Raw genomic sequence first — 21,307 nt, 5'->3', positions numbered from 1 at the left:
AGTGACCAGCCCCTCCCCCCATCCTCCACAGCACAGCAGAGGAGAGAGGATCTGCTCTGCCTCCCCTGTCCAGATCAGCCGGCAGCTCCGTGATGCTTCTGATGTACACGCGCTCTCTCTCTCTCTCTCACTCTCTTTCCTCCTCCCCCTCTCTCTATCCCCCCTCTCTCTCTCCCTCTCCCCCCTCCCTCTTCCCCCCTCTCTATCTCCCCCTCCCTCTCTCTCCCTTTCCCTCTCCCTTCCCCCCTCTCTCTCTCCCTCTCCCTCCCCCACTTTCCCCCTCCCTCCCCCTTTCTCTCTCTCCCCCTCCCCCCTCTCCTTTTCTCTCTCTCTCCTTCCCCCCCTCCCTCTCACTCTCCCTCTCTCCCATCCCTTCCTTCCTCCTTTCCTTCCTCCATCCATTCCCTCCCTCCCTTTTTTTCCTTCCTCCATCCCCTTCCTTCATTCTTTCCTCCCTCCCCTCCTTTCATTCTTTCCTCCCTTCTTCCCACCCCCTCCTTCATTCCTTCCTTCCTCCATCCATTCCTTCCCTTCTTTCCTTCCTTCCTTCATCCATTCCCTCCCTTTTCTTCCTTCCCTCTCCTTCCTTCATTCCTTCCTCCATCCATTTCCTTGCTTCCTCCTCCATCCATTCCCTCCCTCCCTTTTCTTCCTTCCTCCATCCCCTCCCTTCATTCTTTCTTTCCTTCCCTCCCTTTATCCCTTCCTTCCTTTCGCTCTCCCTCCCTCCCCTTCTTTCCTTCCTTCCTTCCTTCCTTCCTTCATTCCTTCCCTCCCTTTTCTTCCTTCCTTCCTTCCTTCCTTTCTCCCTTCCTCCCTCCCTTCATTCCTTCCTTCCTTCCTTTATCCCCTCCCTTCCTTCATTCTTTCCTCCCTCCCCTCCCTTCCTTCATTCTTTCCTCCCTCCCCTCCTTTAATTTCCTTCCTGCCTCCCTCCCCTTTTTTTATTTCCTTCCTTCCTTCCTCCCTTTCCTTCATTCTTTCCTCCATCCATTCCCTTTTCTTCCTTCCTTTCTCTATCCATTCCCTTTTCTTCCTTCCTTCTTCCCTCCCCTCCTTCCTTTCTTCCTTCCTTCCTTCCCCTTCTTTCATCCCTTCCTCCATCCATTTGTTCCTTCCTTCATCCATTCCCTCCCTCCCTTTTCTTCCTTCCTCGCTTCCTTCCTTCCCTCCCCTTCTTTCATTCCTTCCTCCATCCATTCCTTCCCTCCCTATTCTTCCTTCCTCCATCCCCTCCTTCCATCCTTCCGGCCCCTGGGTGCAACCAGCTGTGGTAGAGGTACTTGTCGGTGGTATGTAGCAGGTGAGAGTCTGATGTGAGGAGGCAGAGTGAGCGAAGTCAGACAGGCCAGGTCGGTAACAGCGGAGGCAGGTCGGTACAAACGGCAGGCAGAAGAATAAATGGGTCACGGTCCAGGTTCGGCAACAGGAGATCAAAGGCACAGGATTAGACAGTAGAATGGTCAGGCAAGCCAGGGGTCAGAGCAGGAGACAGTCAATGAATCAGGGTCAGGCAGGGTCGGCAGCAAAGCAATCTGTCAGGACACAGGATACAGGAAAAGACCATACGGCAACTAAAGCACAGTCCGAGCCTGTTTAAATAGGGCGCTCTGCGCTCCTATTGGTGCCAGGCGCGTCCACGATCACGAGTGCGCATGCGTGAGCGCCGTTGCCGTCGCGGGCGCCCAGGTCCTAGTGCCCACACGCTAGTGCGCCCCGGCATACCGCGCATGCACAGACTCACGTGCCACGATCCAGCCCGAGATCCCTGACACCTTCCTTCCTTCATTCCCTCCTCTTTCTTCCTCCCTCATCTATTCCCTCCCTTTCCTTCCTTCCTTCTCCTTCATTCCTTCCTTCATCCATTTTATTTCTTTCCTTCATCCTTCTTTCCTCCATCCATTCCCTCCCTCCCTTTTCTTCCTTCCTCCATCCCCTCCCTTCATTCTTTCCTCCCACCCATCCTTCCTTCCCTCCTCTTCCTTCCTCCATCCATTTCCTCCCTTCCTCTCTTTTCTTTCTTTCTTCCTTCCTTCCCTCCATCCATTCCCTTCCTTCTGATATAAGGGGGTACCGGTTCTGTTTATTCATCCCAATCTAATGACAGCCCAACATATACTAGTGCTCCCTGTTCACTCCCTACTGACACTGTCCACTGCCCCCACAAAATCACTGTGAAAAAAATAATACAGAAATAATATGTAAAAAATAATTAAAATTAGACAATAAAAATTAAAAATTCTGATACCCACACCTTTGCTGTACTGACACCATCCACTGGCCACCCAAAAACATTTTGAAAAAAAATTATAAAAATAATAAAACATTAATTTGTAAAAAAATCATAAAATTGTAAAAAAAAAAAAAATACTAATAAAAATGAAGAACTACTGACACCATCCTACACATACTACCCACAGCCATACACTCCGCACTCCTGTCCCTGTACATACAACCTACAGCCATACACTCCGCACTCCTGTCCCTGTACATACTACCCACAGCCATACACTCCGCACTCCTGTCCCTGTACATACTACCCACCGCCATACACTCCGTACTCCTGTCCCTGTACATACTACCCACCGCCATACACTCCGCACTCCTGTCCCTGTACATACTACCCACCGCCATACACTCCGTACTCCTGTCCCTGTACATACTACCCACAGCCATACACTCCGCACTCCTGTCCCTGTACATACTACCCACCGCCATACACTCCGTACTCCTGTCCCTGTACATACTACCCACCGCCATACACTCCGCACTCCTGTCCCTGTACATACTACCCACCGCCATACACTCCTGTCCCTGTACATACTACCCACCGCCATACACTCCGTACTCCTGTCCCTGTACATACTACCCACCTCCATACACTCCGTACTCCTGTCCCTGTACATACTACCCACCGCCATACACTCCGCACTCCTGTCCCTGTACATACAACCTACAGCCATACACTCCGCACTCCTGTCCCTGTACATACTACCCACCACCATACACTCCGTACTCCTGTCCCTGTACATACTACCCACCGCCATACACTCCGTACTCCTGTCCCTGTACATACTACCCACCACCATACACTCCGTACTCCTGTCCCTGTACATACTACCCACCGCCATACACTCCGCACTCCTGTCCCTGTACATACTACCCACCGCCATACACTCCGTACTCCTGTCCCTGTACATACTACCCACCGCCATACACTCCGCACTCCTGTCCCTGTACATACTACCCACCGCCATACACTCCGCACTCCTGTCCCTGTACATACTACCCACAGCCATACACTCCGCACTCCTGTCCCTGTACATACTACCCACAGCCATACACCCCGTACTCCTGTCCCTGTACATACTACCCACCGCCATACACTCCGCACTCCTGTCCCTGTACATACTACCCACAGCCATACACTCCGCACTCCTGTCCCTGTACATACTACCCACCACCATACACTCCGCACTCCTGTCCCTGTACATACTACCCACCGCCATACACTCCGCACTCCTGTCCCTGTACATACTACCCACCGCCATACACTCCGTACTCCTGTCCCTGTACATACTACCCACAGCCATACACTCCGCACTCCTGTCCCTGTACATACTACCCACCACCATACACTCCATACTCTTGTCCCTGTACATACTACCCACCGCCATACACTCCGTACTCCTGTCCCTGTACATACTACCCACCGCCATACACTCCGCACTCCTGTCCCTGTACATACTACCCACCGCCATACACTCCGTACTCCTGTCCCTGTACATACTACCCACCGCCATACACTCCGTACTCCTGTCCCTGTACATACTACCCACCGCCATACACTCCGCACTCCTGTCCCTGTACATACTACCCACCGCCATACACTCCTGTCCCTGTACATACTACCCACCGCCATACACTCCGTACTCCTGTCCCTGTACATACTACCCACCTCCATACACTCCGCACTCCTGTCCCTGTACATACTACCCACCGCCATACACTCCGCACTCCTGTCCCTGTACATACTACCCACCGCCATACACTCCGTACTCCTGTCCCTGTACATACTACCCACCTCCATACACTCCGCACTCCTGTCCCTGTACATACTACCCACCGCCATACACTCCGCACTCCTGTCCCTGTACATACTACCCACCTCCATACACTCCGCACTCCTGTCCCTGTACATACTACCCACCTCCATACACTCCGCACTCCTGTCCCTGTACATACTACCCACCGTCATACACACCGTACTCCTGTCCCTGTACATACTACCCACCGTCATACACTCCGTACTCCTGTCCCTGTACATACTACCCACCGCCATACACTCCGCACTCCTGTCCCTGTACATACTACCCACCGTCATACACACCGTACTCCTGTCCCTGTACATACTACCCACCGCCATACACTCCGTACTCCTGTCCCTGTACATACTACCCACCGCCATACACTCCGCACTCCTGTCCCTGTACATACTACCCACCGCCATACACTCCGCACTCCTGTCCCTGTACATACTATCCACCTCCATACACTCCGTACTCCTGTCCCTGTACATACTACCCACCGCCATACACTCCGCACTCCTGTCCCTGTACATACTACCCACCGCCATACACTCCGCACTCCTGTCCCTGTACATAGTACCCGCCGCCATACACTCCGCACTCCTGTCCCTGTACATACTACCCACCTCCATACACTCCGTACTCCTGTCCCTGTACATACTACCCACCTCCATACACTCCGTACTCCTGTCCCTGTACATACTACCCACCGCCATACACTCCGCACTCCTGTCCCTGTACATACTACCCACCGCCATACACTCCGCACTCCTGTCCCTGTACATACTACCCACCGCCATACACTCCGCACTGTACATTCCATATTTGACATTACCTCATTCTGCACTATATAAGTCATCTCAGACACTATTTAACCACACCCCTTTTAAGTAATTACCAATTTAAATCTCTCTCTCCCCATCCCTCCTCTTTTTCACCTTCTCTCTTTCATTTCCCCTAAATGGCAGCCATCTTTAAACTTGGAAATGTCCGGTGGCTTTAACAGAAAGAAGCCAGGAACGTTCATGCAGACTTTGCTGCAGTAAATATTTAAATGCCCTTTCTATGCAGCTGAGCTGCAATATTTAGGTAGGGTGTTGTGTGGGTGTGGCTTGAGTGTAGGCGGGGGGAACAGGGGGCCCCATTATCTCTTACTGCCCGGGGGCCCCATGAGCTGTCAGTCTGCCCTTGCTTGTTGATGTCAGAGGAGGAGGAGAATGGGCAGACTGGTTGCTGCGACATTCAGATGGTGGGGTCAGAATTTGACATAAACAACATGAAAGCATGGATCCATCCTGCCTTGTATCAATGGGTCAGGCTGGTGGTGGTGGTGTCATGGTGTGGTGGATCCATCCTGCCTTGTATCAACGGTTCAGGCTGGTGGTGGTGGTGTCATGGTGTGGTGGATTCATCCTGCCTTGTATCAACGGGTCAGGCTGGTGATGGTCGTGTCATAGTGTGTTGGATCCATCCTCCCTTGTATCAACGGGTCAGGCTGATGATGGTGGTGTCATGGTGTGGTGGATTCATCCTGCCTTGTATCAACGGGTCAGGCTGGTGGTGGTGGTGGTGTCATGGTGTGGTGGATCCATCCTGCCTTGTATCAAGGGGTCAGGCTGGGGGTGATGTTATCATGGTGTGGTGGACCTATCCTGCCATGTATCAACGGGTTAGGCTGGTGGTGGTGGTGTCATGGTGTGGTGGATTCATCCTGCCTTGTATCAACGGGTTAGGCTGGTGGTGGTGGTGTCATGGTGTGGTGGATCCATCCTGCCTTGTATCAATGGTTCAGGCTGGTGGTGGTGGTGTCATGGTGTGGTGGATTCATCCTGCCTTGTATCAACGGGTCAGGCTGGTGGTGGTGGTGTCATGGTGTGGTGGATCCATCCTGCCTTGTATCAACGGGTCAGGCTGGTGGTGGTGGTGTCATGGTGTGGGGGAGGTGTCTTGGCACTAGCAAGGCAGACCTAATAAAGTTGCCAGTAAGTGTAGGATGCAACGTAAGAAACACTATATAGTTACTACGGTGGCTGTGAACTCAGGAAGTGCAGACATCACGTTTCATTCTGGTGAAGTCTCTCGAAGAAATCAGTCGCATTATAGAGGAGAGAGCTTCACTGCATCATGCCTTGGTTAATATTTTTTCTTTTTACATTGTCATGTAAGTATATTTTCAAACATTGAAATATACTTTCTAAACTTTTCTGCTAACTTTCTGGTAGGATTTGACATCTACATTGTGCTCTTAAATCAATGATACCCTAAAGTCATATATAATTATCACTTTGATTAGTTGATGCATTGTAACATTCATAGTGCTTAACCTTTTTTTTATTTCTTTATTGCATTTTAACATAAATAGTGTTTATTTTTAATACTTTGGTGTATTATGGCTTTAAGTATTTTAAGAGATATTTTGTGATTTACTAATTTCTCAATTATTTGTTGACTCTATTTAATACCTTAATAATAATAATTGATTAGCCTGCATTGCTATTGTTGTAAATATGAACGGCTGTATGGGTGAGACCAGTGTTTCTCGATGGTAATGATGCACAATGTGGCTTTGTGTAACTAAAAAGGCACACTTGTTCCACCCATTGGCTTCTATAAAAAATCTGGCCAATTTTTAGACATTTTGTCAAGGCACCCCTGAAGAAACCTCAAGGCACCCTGGTTGAAAAATACTGAGATAGACATGGACATAATGGGGTTGATTTACTAAACTGGTTCACTCAGAACCTGGTGCAGCTGTACATGGGAACCAATCAGCTTCTAACCTCAGCTTGTTCAATTAAGCTTTAGCAATAAAACCTGGAAGCTGATTGGTTTCCACGCAGAAGTGCACGAGATCCTGAGTGAACCAGCTTTAGTAAATAAACCCCGATGAGTCTCTGATATGGGAAAAATCTGGTAAAAGAAAGCCTTGGAAAAAGTGAGCACATTGCTCATGGGGCCCCCGGGCAATAGGGGATCATGGGGCCCCTGTGTCCTTGCCCAAACTCAAAAAAGCCTATGAAAAAGGTACCAGGGGCATCTCATGGGGCCCCCTACTGACCCAGCAGTGCCCGAGTTTCCAAATGGTCAGTCCACCCCTGTACACATGCCTTGGCTGAGATGCTTTGCTTCATGATCGCAGTAGGAATTATACCCTCTCTCTTTTAGCGATCAACGAGTTAAAGCAGGCAGTGAGGGGAAATATAACAAACATGTAGCGCTCTTCAGAGACCAAAGCCTACATGGTCTGGCCCTTAACCACTTCCCAGTCAGATACCAGGACCAGGGGCGGACTGACAACTCATGGGGCCCCCGTGCAATAGGGGATCAATGGGCCCATGTGTCCTTGCCCAAACTCAAAAAAGCCTATGAAAAAGGTAACAGGGGCATCTCATGGGGCCCCCTACTGACCCCGGGCCCTCGGCCAGTGCCAGAGTTTCCAAATGGTCATTCCGCCCCTGGCCACCTCTGTATCATGGTTGGTGGCACTCAAAGCCACTGTCTTGATTAGCGGAGAAGGGGAAGTGGAGAAAAGCCTAAAAGAAAAAATTGCAGAGCGTAACCCATTTCCTTAATGATCTAAGGTTGGCCATACACTGTAAGATTTGACTTGTTCAACCCTGAAGGCTTAGTGAGAGAAATATTTTGGTCCCTCACCCACAGTAAACAGCACAGTTGCACCCGCAGCTCTCAGGATATCCAAAGAGTGGCTGCCTTTCATTGGATGCAACCGCTGTTTAGCCAACAATGTTCAGAGGGCTCCTTTTGGTTTTCATATCCAAAGATGTCAAATGGAAGGGTGCCAACAGAGTCACCCGCCACCCAAATTTCAGTAATTTGGAACCTTGCTCAGTGTATGGCTAGTTTAAGATGGATTGACCCTAAAAATATGGGGGTTGGGGACAGGAGCATCAAAGGATGGGTTGAGCTATCTGTTGTCCAACTGCAAGCATTGTATCTAAACCACCTCCCAGCACCAGTATTATGGTCACAGTCAGTGGTGTATTCAGGTTTAGTGCTGCCCCAGGCAACACACAAATTGCCTTTCCCTCCATGGAGAGACCCTGACACCGGCAAGCACCTCCCTCCCCCATGAAAAGAGCCTGACATTGACCAACAACACCCCAGACCCGAGATAAAACACTCGCTTTTCACATCCCTTCTTTCGGGGGGCACTGAAAAATGCTGCTGCCCCTCTGAAAAATGCCGCCCTAGTCACATGCCTTGTTTGCCTTGTGGTAAATACACCTCTGGTTACAGTGTTACTGGTAATAAACGACATCCAACATGACCAAGAATTTTGTTGAGGTCTACATATACAGCATTAAGTTACCTCTCCACTCAGAACATGTAAAGTTAAGAATGTAAAAGTCACATAATACCTCGTATGAACCAACATAAGTTTCTAAATTGCATACAAATTTCCTACCAAACTCCTTGGATCATTGGCCCATTGCCCTGCAATGATTTCTATAGCTCACACTTTGTGCCTTCCTCCTTTCCTAACACTGGCAGCTCTCTATACCAAAAAAAAACAAAAAAACTTACTGTGGGTGGCAAAAAGGCAAAAGTAAGATTCCTTCTTGTTACAAAAAGAGATATTCTTTTGGTTCCAATAGAGAAGACAAGTTTACAAAAATTATTCCTTTAGTTCCAGTAGACGAAACAAATTATAGGCAAGTCTATAAGTTGTTGGCTTGAAACCGGCCATAGTATACAACTCAACAAAGCAGCAGAGACTAAAGAACTGCAAGTCTCACGCCACAAAGGCTGGTCTTCTGGACTCCTGGGGCAAAATTCAGATTGCTGGAAAGTGAAGAAAAGATCCTGGCCAGTACATCCGATGGGGGGGTTTGAGACCAAATCCTGGTACAATCCATTTTGCAAAGAAAGAAGCGCAGCATAGAATAGCAAACGTCCAGAGTTCAGATCTTCTTGTTTCTAAACTAATATTTCCACATTCCTTTCTCCACCCTTTGGAATGCCTCTTGGCTTCTTTCAAAGAGGAGGAGAGAGAAAACCGGCTTGCCTCTATCACGAGCAATTCACAATGTACATACAGTTTAGAACTGAAACCATTTTGAACCTACTTCTGAAGCAGCTGGTTGTACTTGCGAAATTGGTCAGGAATGGGCGATACCACACTCCCGGGCCCCCCAGGGATTTCTTCACCGATCCCCATGACATAAGTACTATATTACAACTCTAGATGCTCCTTTTTGATGCTTTTGCTCCATACCTTGAAAAAAGTACTTCTTGCTGGTCTTCTGACATATGCATAACCACTCACCTACTGGGCACTCATACCCCCTTCCTGCCCAGGCCAATTTTCTGCTTCCAGTGATGTCGTACTTTGAATGACAATTGTGCAGTCATGCAACACTGTACCCATATAAATTTTTATCATTTTTTTGAGACATGGCTTTCTTTGGTGGTATTTAATCACCTCCTGGGTTTTTTATTTTTTTGCTAAACAAACCAAAAACCACTGAAAATTTTGAAAAAAATGGTTTTTCTTAGTTTTTGTTATAAAATTTTGTAAATAAGTGATTTTTCTCCTTCACTGATGTGCGCTAATGAGGTTGCAGTGATGGGCACTGATAGGCTGCACTGATGAGGAGGCACTGGTAGGTGGCACTGTTGGGCATTGACAGGCATCATTGATGGGCACTGAAAGGCAGCACTCATATATGGCACTGATAAGCGGCACTGATAGGCGGCACTGACTGGCACTGATAGGCGGCACTGACTGGCACTGTTAGGCGGCACTGATAGGCAGCACTGATGCTCACTGATAGGCAGCACTGACTGGCACTGATTGGCGGCACTGATAGGTAGCACTGACTGGCACTGATAGGTGGCACTGACTGGCACTGATAGGTAACACTGAAAGGCAGCTCAGATGGGCACTGATATGTGGCATTGATGTGCAATGGTAGGCACTGATGTGGCATTGATGTGGCACTGATGGGCACTGGCAGGTGGCACTGCCGGGGCTACACTGATCATCAGGGCACACTGATCATCAGTGTCCTATAACACAGTGCCCACCGGGAATAACTTGGTGTATGTCAGGAATGGACTTGCCAATAGTGGTGGGACTCACCTGCCTTGTGGGCTGCAGTATCAGGGCTGGCCAGCGGGTGCTCTCAACAACCAGAGGTTCACTTCGGCAATTAGCCATCACCTGGGGCTGATTGCAGGTGGTGTATTTAAGGGATGGCCAGACCTGCAGTCTGTGCCTTGGTGTGTGTTTTTCCATGGGCCCCTGTACCTTGTAACCTGCATTCCTGTTCCTGTTTCTGCCTGACTTGTTGCCGACCCTGCCTGATCCTGACCTCTGCTGACTTCTCCTGTTTGATCCTTGGCTTGTGACCCTGACCATTCTCTCCGCCTGCTCCTCCTGTACCTACCTGCCCGATAGTTATCAACCCGGCCTGCCTGACTACGTTGTGCTCTATATGTGTATGTACCTGTGTATCTATATCAGTTTGGGTTTGTTTCACCTTGTTGTATGTATTTGTGTTAGCTTGGGGTTTTGTGCACTGCATAATAAATTGTCTTATTTATACCATATCTGAAGCCTACGTTTCCCTGTGTCAGTCCACACATCTCTGGTCACACCCGGAGCCCTGACAGTGTAAATGTGACCAGTGTCCTAACCGACACTCGTGAAAACTCCTAAAACATAATACATACAAAAACCCCCACGATGATGAATACAACTAAAACAAATGTCCAATGAAAGTGATCAAAATGAGATATTCATGCAGGTGCTGGTATGTGTTCAGTCACTAAGCAAATCCTTAGTAGCCAAAGTGCCCCCTCACCTCCTTACAACAACCCTACAGGGTCAGCTCGCTCTGAGTGTAAACCACTCTGGATGGTAACAGGTTACTTTTCAAATCCACTCCCAAGTATTCCGCTCCTTCCATACACATCTCAGCAGTATCCCCTCCGGACCATAGGTAAACAAAAAACTTCCATAGTGTAAAACCATTTTTTATTTAGTTTTTTATTTTTATTTATTATTTATTTATTTTTATTTATTTTTTTATTTTTATTTATTTTTTTATTTTTATTTATTATATGCAGTATAGAAAAATGCCCACTTACATGCTCCTTTCACAAAGCTCTTCTACCTCATGCTAGAATGTATTGCATGGGTATTTGATACAGGACTTTCAAATATGGCCCCCACACCGGAAGTGACGTCACCGCGCACTCGGAAATGCCTCCTCGCGTACCGACACGTTGCGTCACGCTGGACACATGACTTCCTCAGGGTACATTTACAGTTTAGAACTGCCTTTCTCATCCAGAGTTCTGTTGAAACCTAGGGTTCCCCTGCAGTTTGCTATGGGTTCCTTGAGCAATGAGCTATTTCTGACTCTTAGATAAGTAACCATTGACTCCAATAAGCTTTGCAGCTCTCTGAACGGGGAACATTTATTTGGCTGACCACCAAAGTAACAGGACCCAATTCCCAATTACCACCTACAGTTGTGTTCAAAATAATAGCAGTGTGTTAAAAAAGGGAATAAAGCTGAAAATCCTTCTAATAGCTTTTATTTCCATCCACACAAATGCATTGGGAACACGACACATTCTATTCCAAATCAAGACATGAAGAAAAATATCAAATGTGTGTTGTTCCTCTAAAAAAATTGAAGAAAAGTGAATATTAGACGGTTCAAAAAAATCGCAGTGTTTGTATTCTTCTTTACAAACTCAAACATTCACTATATAAACTGAGAAATGTTTGAAGATTTTGCTTTCCTTTGAATGACTTCATGAATATTTGGTTGTAGTCGCACTGTTTCTGAGAACTGCTGTACATCTGTGTTGCATGGAGTCACCCAACTTCTGGCCCCTGTGATCAGGTATTCCAGCCCAGGATGATTGGACCACATTCCACAGTTCTTCTCTATTTCTTGGTTTGGCCTCAGTGCATTTTTGATGTCACCCCACAAGTTTTCTATTGGATGAAGATCCGGGGATTAAGCTGGCCACTCCATAACGTCCATCTTGTTGGTCTGGAACCAAGATTTTGCACGTTTACTGGTGTGTTTGGGGTCGTTGTCTTGTTGGAACCCCCATTTCAAGGGCATTTCCTCTTCAGCATAAGGCAGCATGACCTCTTCAAGTATTCTGATGTATTCAAACTGATCCATGATCCCTGGTATGCGATAAATAGGCCCAACACCGTAGTATGAGAAACATCCCCATATCATGATGCTTGCACCACCATGCTTCACTGTCTTCACACCGTACTGTGGCTTGAATTCAGTGTTTGGGGGTCGTCTGACAAACTGTCTCCGCCCACTAGACCCAAAAAGAACAATCTTACTTTCATCAGTCCACAAAATGTTGCGCCATTTCTCTTTAGGCCAGTCAATGTGCTGTTTGGCAGATTGTAACCTCTTCAGCACACGTCTTTTTTCCAACAGTGGGACTTTGCGGGGACTTCTTGCAGATAGCTTGGCTTCACATAGGCGTCTTCTAATTGGAACAGTCCTCACAGGGAACGTCACACCTTCTTTCATCTTCCTGGAGCTGATTGTTGGCTGAGTCCGCGCCATTTTGGCTATTCTTCGATCCATTCGAATGGTAGTTTTTCGCTTTCTTCCACGTCTTCCAGGTTTTGGTTGCCATTTTAAAGCATTTGGATCATTTTAGCTGAGCAGCCGATCATTTTCTGCACTTCTTTATATGTTTTCCCCTCTCCAATCAACGTTTTAATCAAGGTACGCTGTTCTTCTGAACAATGTCTGGAACGACCCATTTTCCTCAGAATTTCAGAGAGAAATGCACTGTAACCAGCATGTACAACATTTGCTGCCTTCCTTCCTTAAATAAGGGCAATAATTGCCACCTGTTTTTCAAAGAATGAATGACCTCACTAATAGAACTCCACACTGCTATTATTTTGAACATGCCTCTTTCAATGAGTGATTCAATGACACAGAATCAGCAGCATGCATGTCATGACTGTTGGGTCTGTTGGATTTCTATTACTCTACTACACCTGCTAGTAAATTATTTGCCATGTAGAAATATCATTTCTACCAAAAACAGTGATTGATCCGGTTAGTGATGTCTGACTGCTATTATTTTGAACACAACTGTATATCAAGAGGTCCTTCTCTACTGACCAACCTTTGGGAACTTGTCTCTGTGGACCATCTAGGTAAGGATGGATTTCACTGACCACCAATACAAGTGAGCACATGCACCAGGAGCTAGAAATACAGTAATTATTAGCAGGGGTTTTCCAAGTCTTGAAAGTCATTTCAGGGGTTTCTCCATGTTATATAATCAGTTAAACACAAACTCAGATCAAAACAATGGCCTACAGTATGTGCCATTGGAAAGAAACATGTAGTTCAGAGCTCTCCATAAATATTACAGACCAGGAATTGTTTGTGAGTGCTGTAGTAGCAGATTGATAGACTGAAGACTCAAGCTCAAGATTATTCTTCTCACAAAATAATAGCAAATGCAATGTTTTGGGGTCTCAAAAGAATCCCTTGTTTCAAGGTATTAGTGGCTAGGTAATACTAGACTTTGCTTTATACAGTGGACTTATGAAAAATAATATTTTGTATGTCATTTAACCGTTTCAATACCGGGCAATTTTACACCTTCCTGCCCAGGCCATTTTTTAGGTTTCAGCGCTCTCACACTTTGAATGACAATTGCGCGGTCATACAACATTGTACCCAAACTAAAATTTTAGCATTTTCTTCACACAACTAGAGCTTTCTTTTGGTGGTATTTAATCACCGCTGGGGTTTTTATTTTTTGCTAAATTAACAAAAAAAGACCAAAAATTTTGAAAAAAAAACACATTTTTCTTTGTTTCTGTTATAAAAGTTTACAAATAAATAATTGTTCTTCGTAAATTTAGGCCGAGATGTATTCTGCTACATGTCTTTGGTGAAAATAACCCAAATTAGGATGTATTTTTTAGTTTGTAGGAAAGTTATAGAGTTCACAAACTATAGGATAGATCTGAATATTGATCAATCCTGAAGTACTGACAGCCAATCTAATTTCTTGAGGTCCAAGAATGTCAGAACAGTACAGATATCCCCCAAATGACCCCTTTTTGCAGAGTAGACAGTCCGACGTACTTCATAAGAGGAATGGCGAGTTTTTTGAAGTTGTATTTTTTTGTCATAATTTTTCGGAAAATGAAAAAATTTAAAAAATAATTTTCACTATTTTTTTTTTTACATACTGTCACCAGTGCAGTACAGCGTCATCATATAACTGGCATGGCGGTGAACAGCGACACTGACTGGTGACAGTATGTAAAAAAATATATATATATATATATATATTTTTTTTTTTTTATTATATTTAATTTTTTATTACATTTTTTTTTATTTTTTTTAAGATTTTTTTTTTCATATTTTACTATGACCAAAATAGTACAATGTTACCATAGTAACACTGTACTACTTTGGGGAAGTGATCAGTATTTTTTTTTTTTTTTTTTTTACACAATTTACTTTGCTATAAGCAAGCATTTACCTGAATGAAATCGATTCATTCAGCTTTTTTTTTCTTTTTTTTTTTTGTGCTTAGCTGTGATTTGGTCACAGCTAATCACATGACATGTGCATGTGATTAGCTGTGACCATTCACAGCTAGGCACTAGTATACAATGGATGGCATCATGAATGAAGCCATCCATTGTATACAACTGTCATGTGACCTGCTGTGATTGGTCACAGCAGGTCACATGGTACCGGCAACGGGAGGCGGTACTCGGATCTGTCATCGGCCGTATCCGAGGTGCACGGGCGGTGACAGATCGCACTGCTGCGTCGCTCTGCAACCGCGCAAACCGCGCATGTGCAGGAGCACGCCAAATGGCGTGCACCCGGAATACAGGAGCACATTTCAAGCCGCCAAACGGCCATTGGCCGGGCGGCTAATGGTTAATATATAAGTAGTTTTTTTTTCTTCATTTTTAAAAATTTATTGGAGTTTTTTGTTTTAAAAATATTGATTTTATACTGGTTTTCTCATTGCTCGCAGATTCTGTGGCATTGGAAATGCAAACCTTAAGCGGTCAGTTTGGTTCAGATCTTCACCTGCCTGTGTTGGAGTTATGTAATTCAACCCAAGATTTGGTTTTTGATGTTTACAGCGGAGATAAATTCATCGGGAACCACCACACTTCTCTCCACGGAGTAAATGGTTATGATGGTCGTCTTTCCTTCAATCCAAAGAACTGCACCATCACACTGAAAAATCTGTCTAAGACTGATGGCTTGAGATATAAAATTAGGAGAATGCGTCTTGAAAATGATGTTTCTGTTCCTCATGATGTGTATTTCAACGTTAATATAACTGGTGAGTCTGAAAACATAGATGATTCTTGGAATTTACACAGTTCTGGAGGTTTTCAGTTCCTGGACATATCCTGCCACAGTCACACATTATTATTATTATTAGTCATTTATATATCTCTGACATATTCCGCAGTGCTGTACAGAGAACACTGAGCCAGTCACATCAGTCTCTGTACAGAGGAGCTTACAATCTGATGTCCCCTCCCCCACAGTCACATCAGTCTCTGTACAGAGGAGCTTACACTCTAATGTCCCCTCCCCCACAGTCACATCAGTCTCTGTACAGAGGAGCTTACAATCTGATGTCCCCTCCCCCACAGTCACATCAGTCTCTGTACAGAGGAGCTTACACTCTAATGTCCCCTCCCCCACAGTCACATCAGTCTCTGTACAGAGGAGCTTACACTCTGATGTCCCCTCCCCCACAGTCACATCAGTCTCTGTACAGAGGAGCTTACACTCTAATGTCCCCTCCCCCACAGTCACATCAGTCTCTGTACAGAGGAGCTTACACTCTGATGTCCCCTCCCCCACAGTCACATCAGTCTCTGTACAGAGGAGCTTACACTCCGATGTCCCCTCCCCCACAGTCACATCAGCCTATGTACCAGAGGAGCTTACACTCCAATGTCCCCTCCCCCACAGTCACATCAGTCTCTGTACAGAGGAGCTTACACTCTAATGTCCCCCCCACAGTTACATCAATCTCTGTACAGAGGAGCTTACACTCTAATGTCCCCTCCCCCACAGTCACATCAGTCTCTGTACAGAGGAGCATACACTCTGATGTCCTGCCACAGTCACACTATTATTCATTTATATAGCTCTGACAAACACAACAGCGCTGTACAGAGAACACTGAGCCAGTCACATGACCAGGGCCGGATCTAGCCTATCTGATCTGGGGGTGCAGTAAAAAAAAAGAGTCAGGGGGCATAATGAAAATAGTGTGACAGAGATGCATGGAACCAGTATTTCCTGTTCCCTCTTCTGTACCATGGAGTCACAGCATGGAAATAATATCTGACAGGTAGTGTAGAGAGAACACTAGTATGTGTTAGCATGATTAAACAGAACCTGTGCCCCTATCAGAGTCCCTTCTTACATCAGGAGTCCTCAGAGTTCCCCCTTACATCATGGTTCCTATAAGAGTTCTGCCTAACACCAGGTGTCCTCATCAGAGTGCCCCCTTACATCAATTGCCTCATCAGAGTGCCCCCTTACATCAATTGCCTCATCAGAGTGCCCCCTTACATCAATTGCCTCATCAGAGTGCCCCCTTACATCAATTGCCTCATCAGAGTGCCCCTTTACATCAATTGTCTCATCAGAGTGCCCCCATACATCAACTGTCCTAATCAGAGTGCCCCCATACATCAATTGCCTCATCAGAGTGCCCCCATACATCAACTTTCCTAATTAGAGTGCCCCCTTACATCAATTGCCTCATCAGAGTGCCACCATACATCAACTGTCCTAATCAGAGTGCCCCCTTACATCAATTGCCTCATCAGAGTGCCACCATACATCAACTGTCCTAATCAGAGTGCCCCCATACATCAACTGTCCTAATCAGTGTGCCCCCATACATCAATTGCCTCATCAGAGTGCCCCCTTACATCAATTGCCTCATCAGAGTGCCCCAATACATCAACTGTCCTAATCAGAGTACCCCCACACATTATTACATTATTACATTACATTGAGTTTATATAGCGCCAAAGGGTTTGCTCAGCGCTGTACAATAGAGGGGGGGACAATACATGAAACATTACAGCAGCTACGAACAGCACACGAGGGGTAAGAGGGCCCTACTCTTTCGAGCTTACAATCTGGGAGGGAGGGGGTAGTGGTACAGGAGGAAGTGGCTGTGGGGGATGGAGTGGTAGGAGGAATGAAGGAGAGCAGCAGTTAGGTGAGGGTGGGGTAGGCTTCCCTGAAGAGGTGGGTTTTCAGGGAGCGCCTGAAGGTGAGGAGGGAAGGTGACAGTCTGATGGATTGGGGTAGTGAGTTCCAGAGGATGGGGGAGGACCTGGAGAAGTCTTGCAGACGTGCGTGTGAGGAGGAGACCAGGGAGCAAGATAGAAGGAGGTCCTGTGAGGAGCATCAATTGCCAATTGATGAGGCACATCAATTGCCTCATCAGAGTGCCCCAATACATCAACTGTCCTAATCAGAGTGCCCCCATACATCAACTGTCCTAATCAGTGTGCCCCCATACATCAATTGCCTCATCAGAGTGCCCCAATACATCAACTGTCCTAATCAGAGTGCCCCCATACATCAATTGCCTCATCAGAGTGCCCCAATACATCAACTGTCCTAATCAGAGTGCCCCCATACATCAATTGCCTCATCAGAGTGCCCCTTTACATCAGTTGCCCCCATCAAGTCTCATGGATTAGTTGTATGTACTCTCAGAGATCTAGGGGGCACAAATAAAATCTGGGGGTGCAAAGCCCACCCCAGCACCCACCTAGATCCAGGCCTGCTCTGCACCAGAGGAACTTACACCTCAACATCCTCACCAACATCATTATAATGGCAGTGATCGATGTTTTTCATATTCTAAAATAAGGGATTCACACACTGTCACTTTCATCACACTTTCTATCCATAACCATATATATCCTCTGTAAGGGCCTGTTGGGTTAGGAGCAGGGCCGGACTGACAACTCATGGGGCAATTGGGGATCATGGGGCCCCTGTGTCCTTGCCCAAACTCAAAAAAGTCTATGAAAAAGGTACCAGGGGCATCTCATGGGGCCCCCTACTGTCCCCGGGCCCTCAGGCAGTGCCCGAGTTTCCAAATGGTCAGTCCACCCCTGGTTAGGAGGCATTAAACGGCCCATTTTCTATGTAGGCTTGGTGTGGGTTTGGTGCCCTGAGGAAACTCACACAAATGCCAGAAGAACATACAGATGTCATGCAGACAGAAAAAGAAACCCATAGTCAAAGACCTGCATAGAAATGTTACTGGAGAGATTACCTGTGTATGAGCTAAATTGTCATTTTTTTTTTCTTCTTAAGATCCGGAACAAACTTCTCCAGAATACGAAACGCCAAACGATTCTCCATCCAGGGTTAAGCTCTATGTCTCTGCTGTCTTATCTCTGGTTGCCTTTGTCCTCGCCTTCATAGTTGGTATCTTCTGGTGTCTGATAAAGTGTGGTGAGTTATCAATGTATCTTCCCATATAAATGAGACAGTTGACTATTTTCAGTTAGGCCGGTTTCACACTGCTGCTTTGCGGTTTGGGTGCAGGGCAGGTGCGCCCACAGTTTTCATGCGGTTAACCTGCGGTTTCCCATAGACTATTGGGTTGTGTGTTTTTGGTGAATTTTCTGAAAGCACACCTAAGACCAGGGGCGGACTGACAACTCATGGGGCCCCCCGGGCAATAGGGGATCATGGGGCCCCTGTGTCCTTGCCCAAACTCAAAAAAGCCTATGAAAAAGGTACTAGGGGCATCTCATGGGGCCCCCTACTGACCTTGGGTCCTTGGGCAGTGCCTGAGTTTCCAAATGGTCAGTCCGCCCCTGCCTAAGACGCATCCACATGCAACCAAATAGAAAGTCTCTGACAGGCCTTGAAATTTGCACTCGCCTGCTTGCATTAGAGAGTGGAAATTATGGTGGGGGCGAGTGTGCTCCCAGGGCCATCTTGCTGAGCAGGCTCGGAGCTCAGGCCGGATCTGTCACTCCCACTGGGAGCCGTCAGACTGCTCAATAGCTGAGCGCAGTGAAAGCAAAGGAAGGAGCGTGTGCTGTGCTCTCTTCCTCCCCCTAGAGTGCAGTACCTGGCTCTGTGAGTGAAGGTATGGAAGTACTGCAACTTTTTATAGAGCTGTGTGTGTATGTATCTGTGTGTGTATGTGCGTACGTCTGTGTGTATGTGCATACACGTGTGTGTGTGTATCTGAGTGTATGTGTATATGTACATGTACCTGTGTGTGTGTATGTATCTGTGTGTATATACATGTACCTGTGTATGTGTGTGTATGTGCGTACGTGTGCATGTATGTATCTGTGTGTGTGTATGAACATGTGTCTGTGTGTGTATGTACATGTGTCTCTGTGGTGTGTATGTACATGTGTCTGTACGTGTGTGTGTGTCTGTACATGTGTGTGTCTGTGTGTGTGTGTACATGTGTCTCTGTGCATGTGTGTACATGTTTCTGTGTGTGTGTACATGTGTGTACATGTGTCTGTGTGTAAACATACGTGTATGGGTGGTTTAGTCAGGTTCAGGATGATGTGGTTATTATGGGTGGTAGAACATGGGGCACCTGAGGTATTGCTGGGTTGCAGAGAAGGTAGGATATGCTTGGTAGAGTTATGGTTTTGTAAGTCAAAGATTATGGGGGGTTATGGTTGTATGCGGTGCATGGTCTAAGTATGATGGAGTGTTTAGGGGGACATTGGAGGCCCCAATGTAATGTGGGGGGGCCTCTGGGGACACTGATGTAATGTGGGGGGACTCTGGGGACCCTTATGTAATGTGAGGGGTCTCTGGGGACCCTGATGTAATGTGAGGGGTCTCTGGGGACCCTAATGTAATATGAAGGGACTCTGGGGACCCTAATGTAATATGAAGGGACTCTGGGGACCCTGATGTAATATGAAGGGACTCTGGGGACCCTGATGTAATGTGGGGGGACTCTGGGGACCCTAATGTAATGTGGGGGGATCCTAATGTAATATGAAGGGACTCTGGGGACCCTGATGTAATGTGGGTAACATGTAACAGTTCCATTTCATGAGATAGTTTACAAGGGTGTGTTTAGGGCTGGAATTAGGGGCTAGGCAGGGTAAGGGTTGGGTGGGGCAACTGGTGGTGAGTAACTCTTAAGGGCTGGCTAGTAGCTCAGGACTTGAAATTTCTAGCCCTGGTCTATGGGAAACCGTGGATTAACCACACAAAATCCGAGGGTAAACCAGCGCTGTGGCCAGTGGTGTATTTAGGTTTTGTGCTGCCCTAGGGGACACAAAAATTGGACGCCTCCAACTCTCTCTGGTGGAGTGAGCCTGACAGTGACCAACAATACCCCTGACGCATCCCCCCCCACCCAAGAGAGCCTTCCACCAACAACCCTCCCCCCCCTGGCAACTCTGGCCATCCCCAGGAACAACAGTTGGGCTCTGCATACACCATCAAGCAGCCCACAGCCTCTCTCAGATCTCACCTGGTCCCCATGCAGCATATGTCCCTTCTTCAGGGGGGCATTGCTGCCCCCCGAAAAAAATGCCACCCTAGGCAAATGCCTTGTTTTCCTTGTGGTAAATACACCCCTGGCTGTGGCCAAAGCAGTGTGCTACCGGCGTTAATATTTCATGGCATACTGACATTCCTGAGAACTTTTAGAAGTTAATAAGCCTGAAAATTCAGGTGAAGCGGGGGGGGGGGGGACTAATAGTGGTGCACAAAGTGTTCTTCTTTGAAATGGAAGACATAATTGCAGTGTGCCTCAGTAAGGTATCAGTACATGCCCGGCCATTGGCTCACTCAGCATCTAGCTGAGCATCCAGACCATGGATGAGCTGAGTTCCAACCAAGCTGCATTTACCATATGTGATTTATCAGGATTGGCTGGAGCTGCATAAATATTCAGACTGCTCATGTGATTCACCCCAAAATTACCTTAAAACCATTGGAATACCTTATGCCAGAAAAAGTGTGTTGACCAGTGTTATTTTTGAATAGGGGTTCTGCTTTAAAACATGGTTCTGTTTCCCAATTTGAAACAACAAAAAAAAGTTGTCGACATTCTGTTAAATGTACGTATCAGCAATCGATGCATCCGAGTCAGCATGATCCTAAGCCAAAGACAAATACAGCATCTGCTGCTGAATGTGT

General features: G+C 46.6%; 1 protein-coding gene and 1 long non-coding RNA gene across 4 annotated transcripts in view; one reads left to right on the top strand and one right to left on the bottom strand.

Annotated features, from left to right (window-relative positions):
* Window positions 1-21,307, bottom strand: part of LOC149435040 (uncharacterized) — a 214,676-nt gene that overhangs the window by 37,813 nt on the left and 155,556 nt on the right. Inside the window, exon 1 of one of the 3 annotated variants that reach the window (XR_016308566.1) lies at window positions 8,634-9,043. The exons of the other annotated variants lie outside the window; for them this stretch is intronic. This is a non-coding gene — a long non-coding RNA (uncharacterized LOC149435040). Of the gene's footprint in view, window positions 1-8,633; window positions 9,044-21,307 lie in introns of those variants that run through there. 3 annotated transcript variants of the gene reach the window in all.
* Window positions 13,433-21,307, top strand: part of LOC149435041 (uncharacterized) — a 71,299-nt gene continuing 63,424 nt past the window's right edge. Inside the window, exons 1-3 of the mRNA XM_089663069.1 lie at window positions 13,433-13,442; window positions 15,135-15,452; window positions 18,482-18,622. Coding sequence (XP_089519195.1) covers window positions 13,433-13,442; window positions 15,135-15,452; window positions 18,482-18,622 — 469 coding nt within the window. The remainder of the gene's footprint in view (window positions 13,443-15,134; window positions 15,453-18,481; window positions 18,623-21,307) is intronic.

This window comes from Staurois parvus, unplaced genomic scaffold (genome assembly GCF_062004578.1).
Source record: "Staurois parvus isolate SC_StPar_1 unplaced genomic scaffold, SC_StPar_1.0 ptg001621l, whole genome shotgun sequence".
Lineage (NCBI taxonomy): Eukaryota > Metazoa > Chordata > Amphibia > Anura > Ranidae > Staurois > Staurois parvus.
The sequence above is the reverse complement of the archived record's forward strand: the minus strand, read 5'-3'. Positions and strand labels throughout refer to the sequence as shown.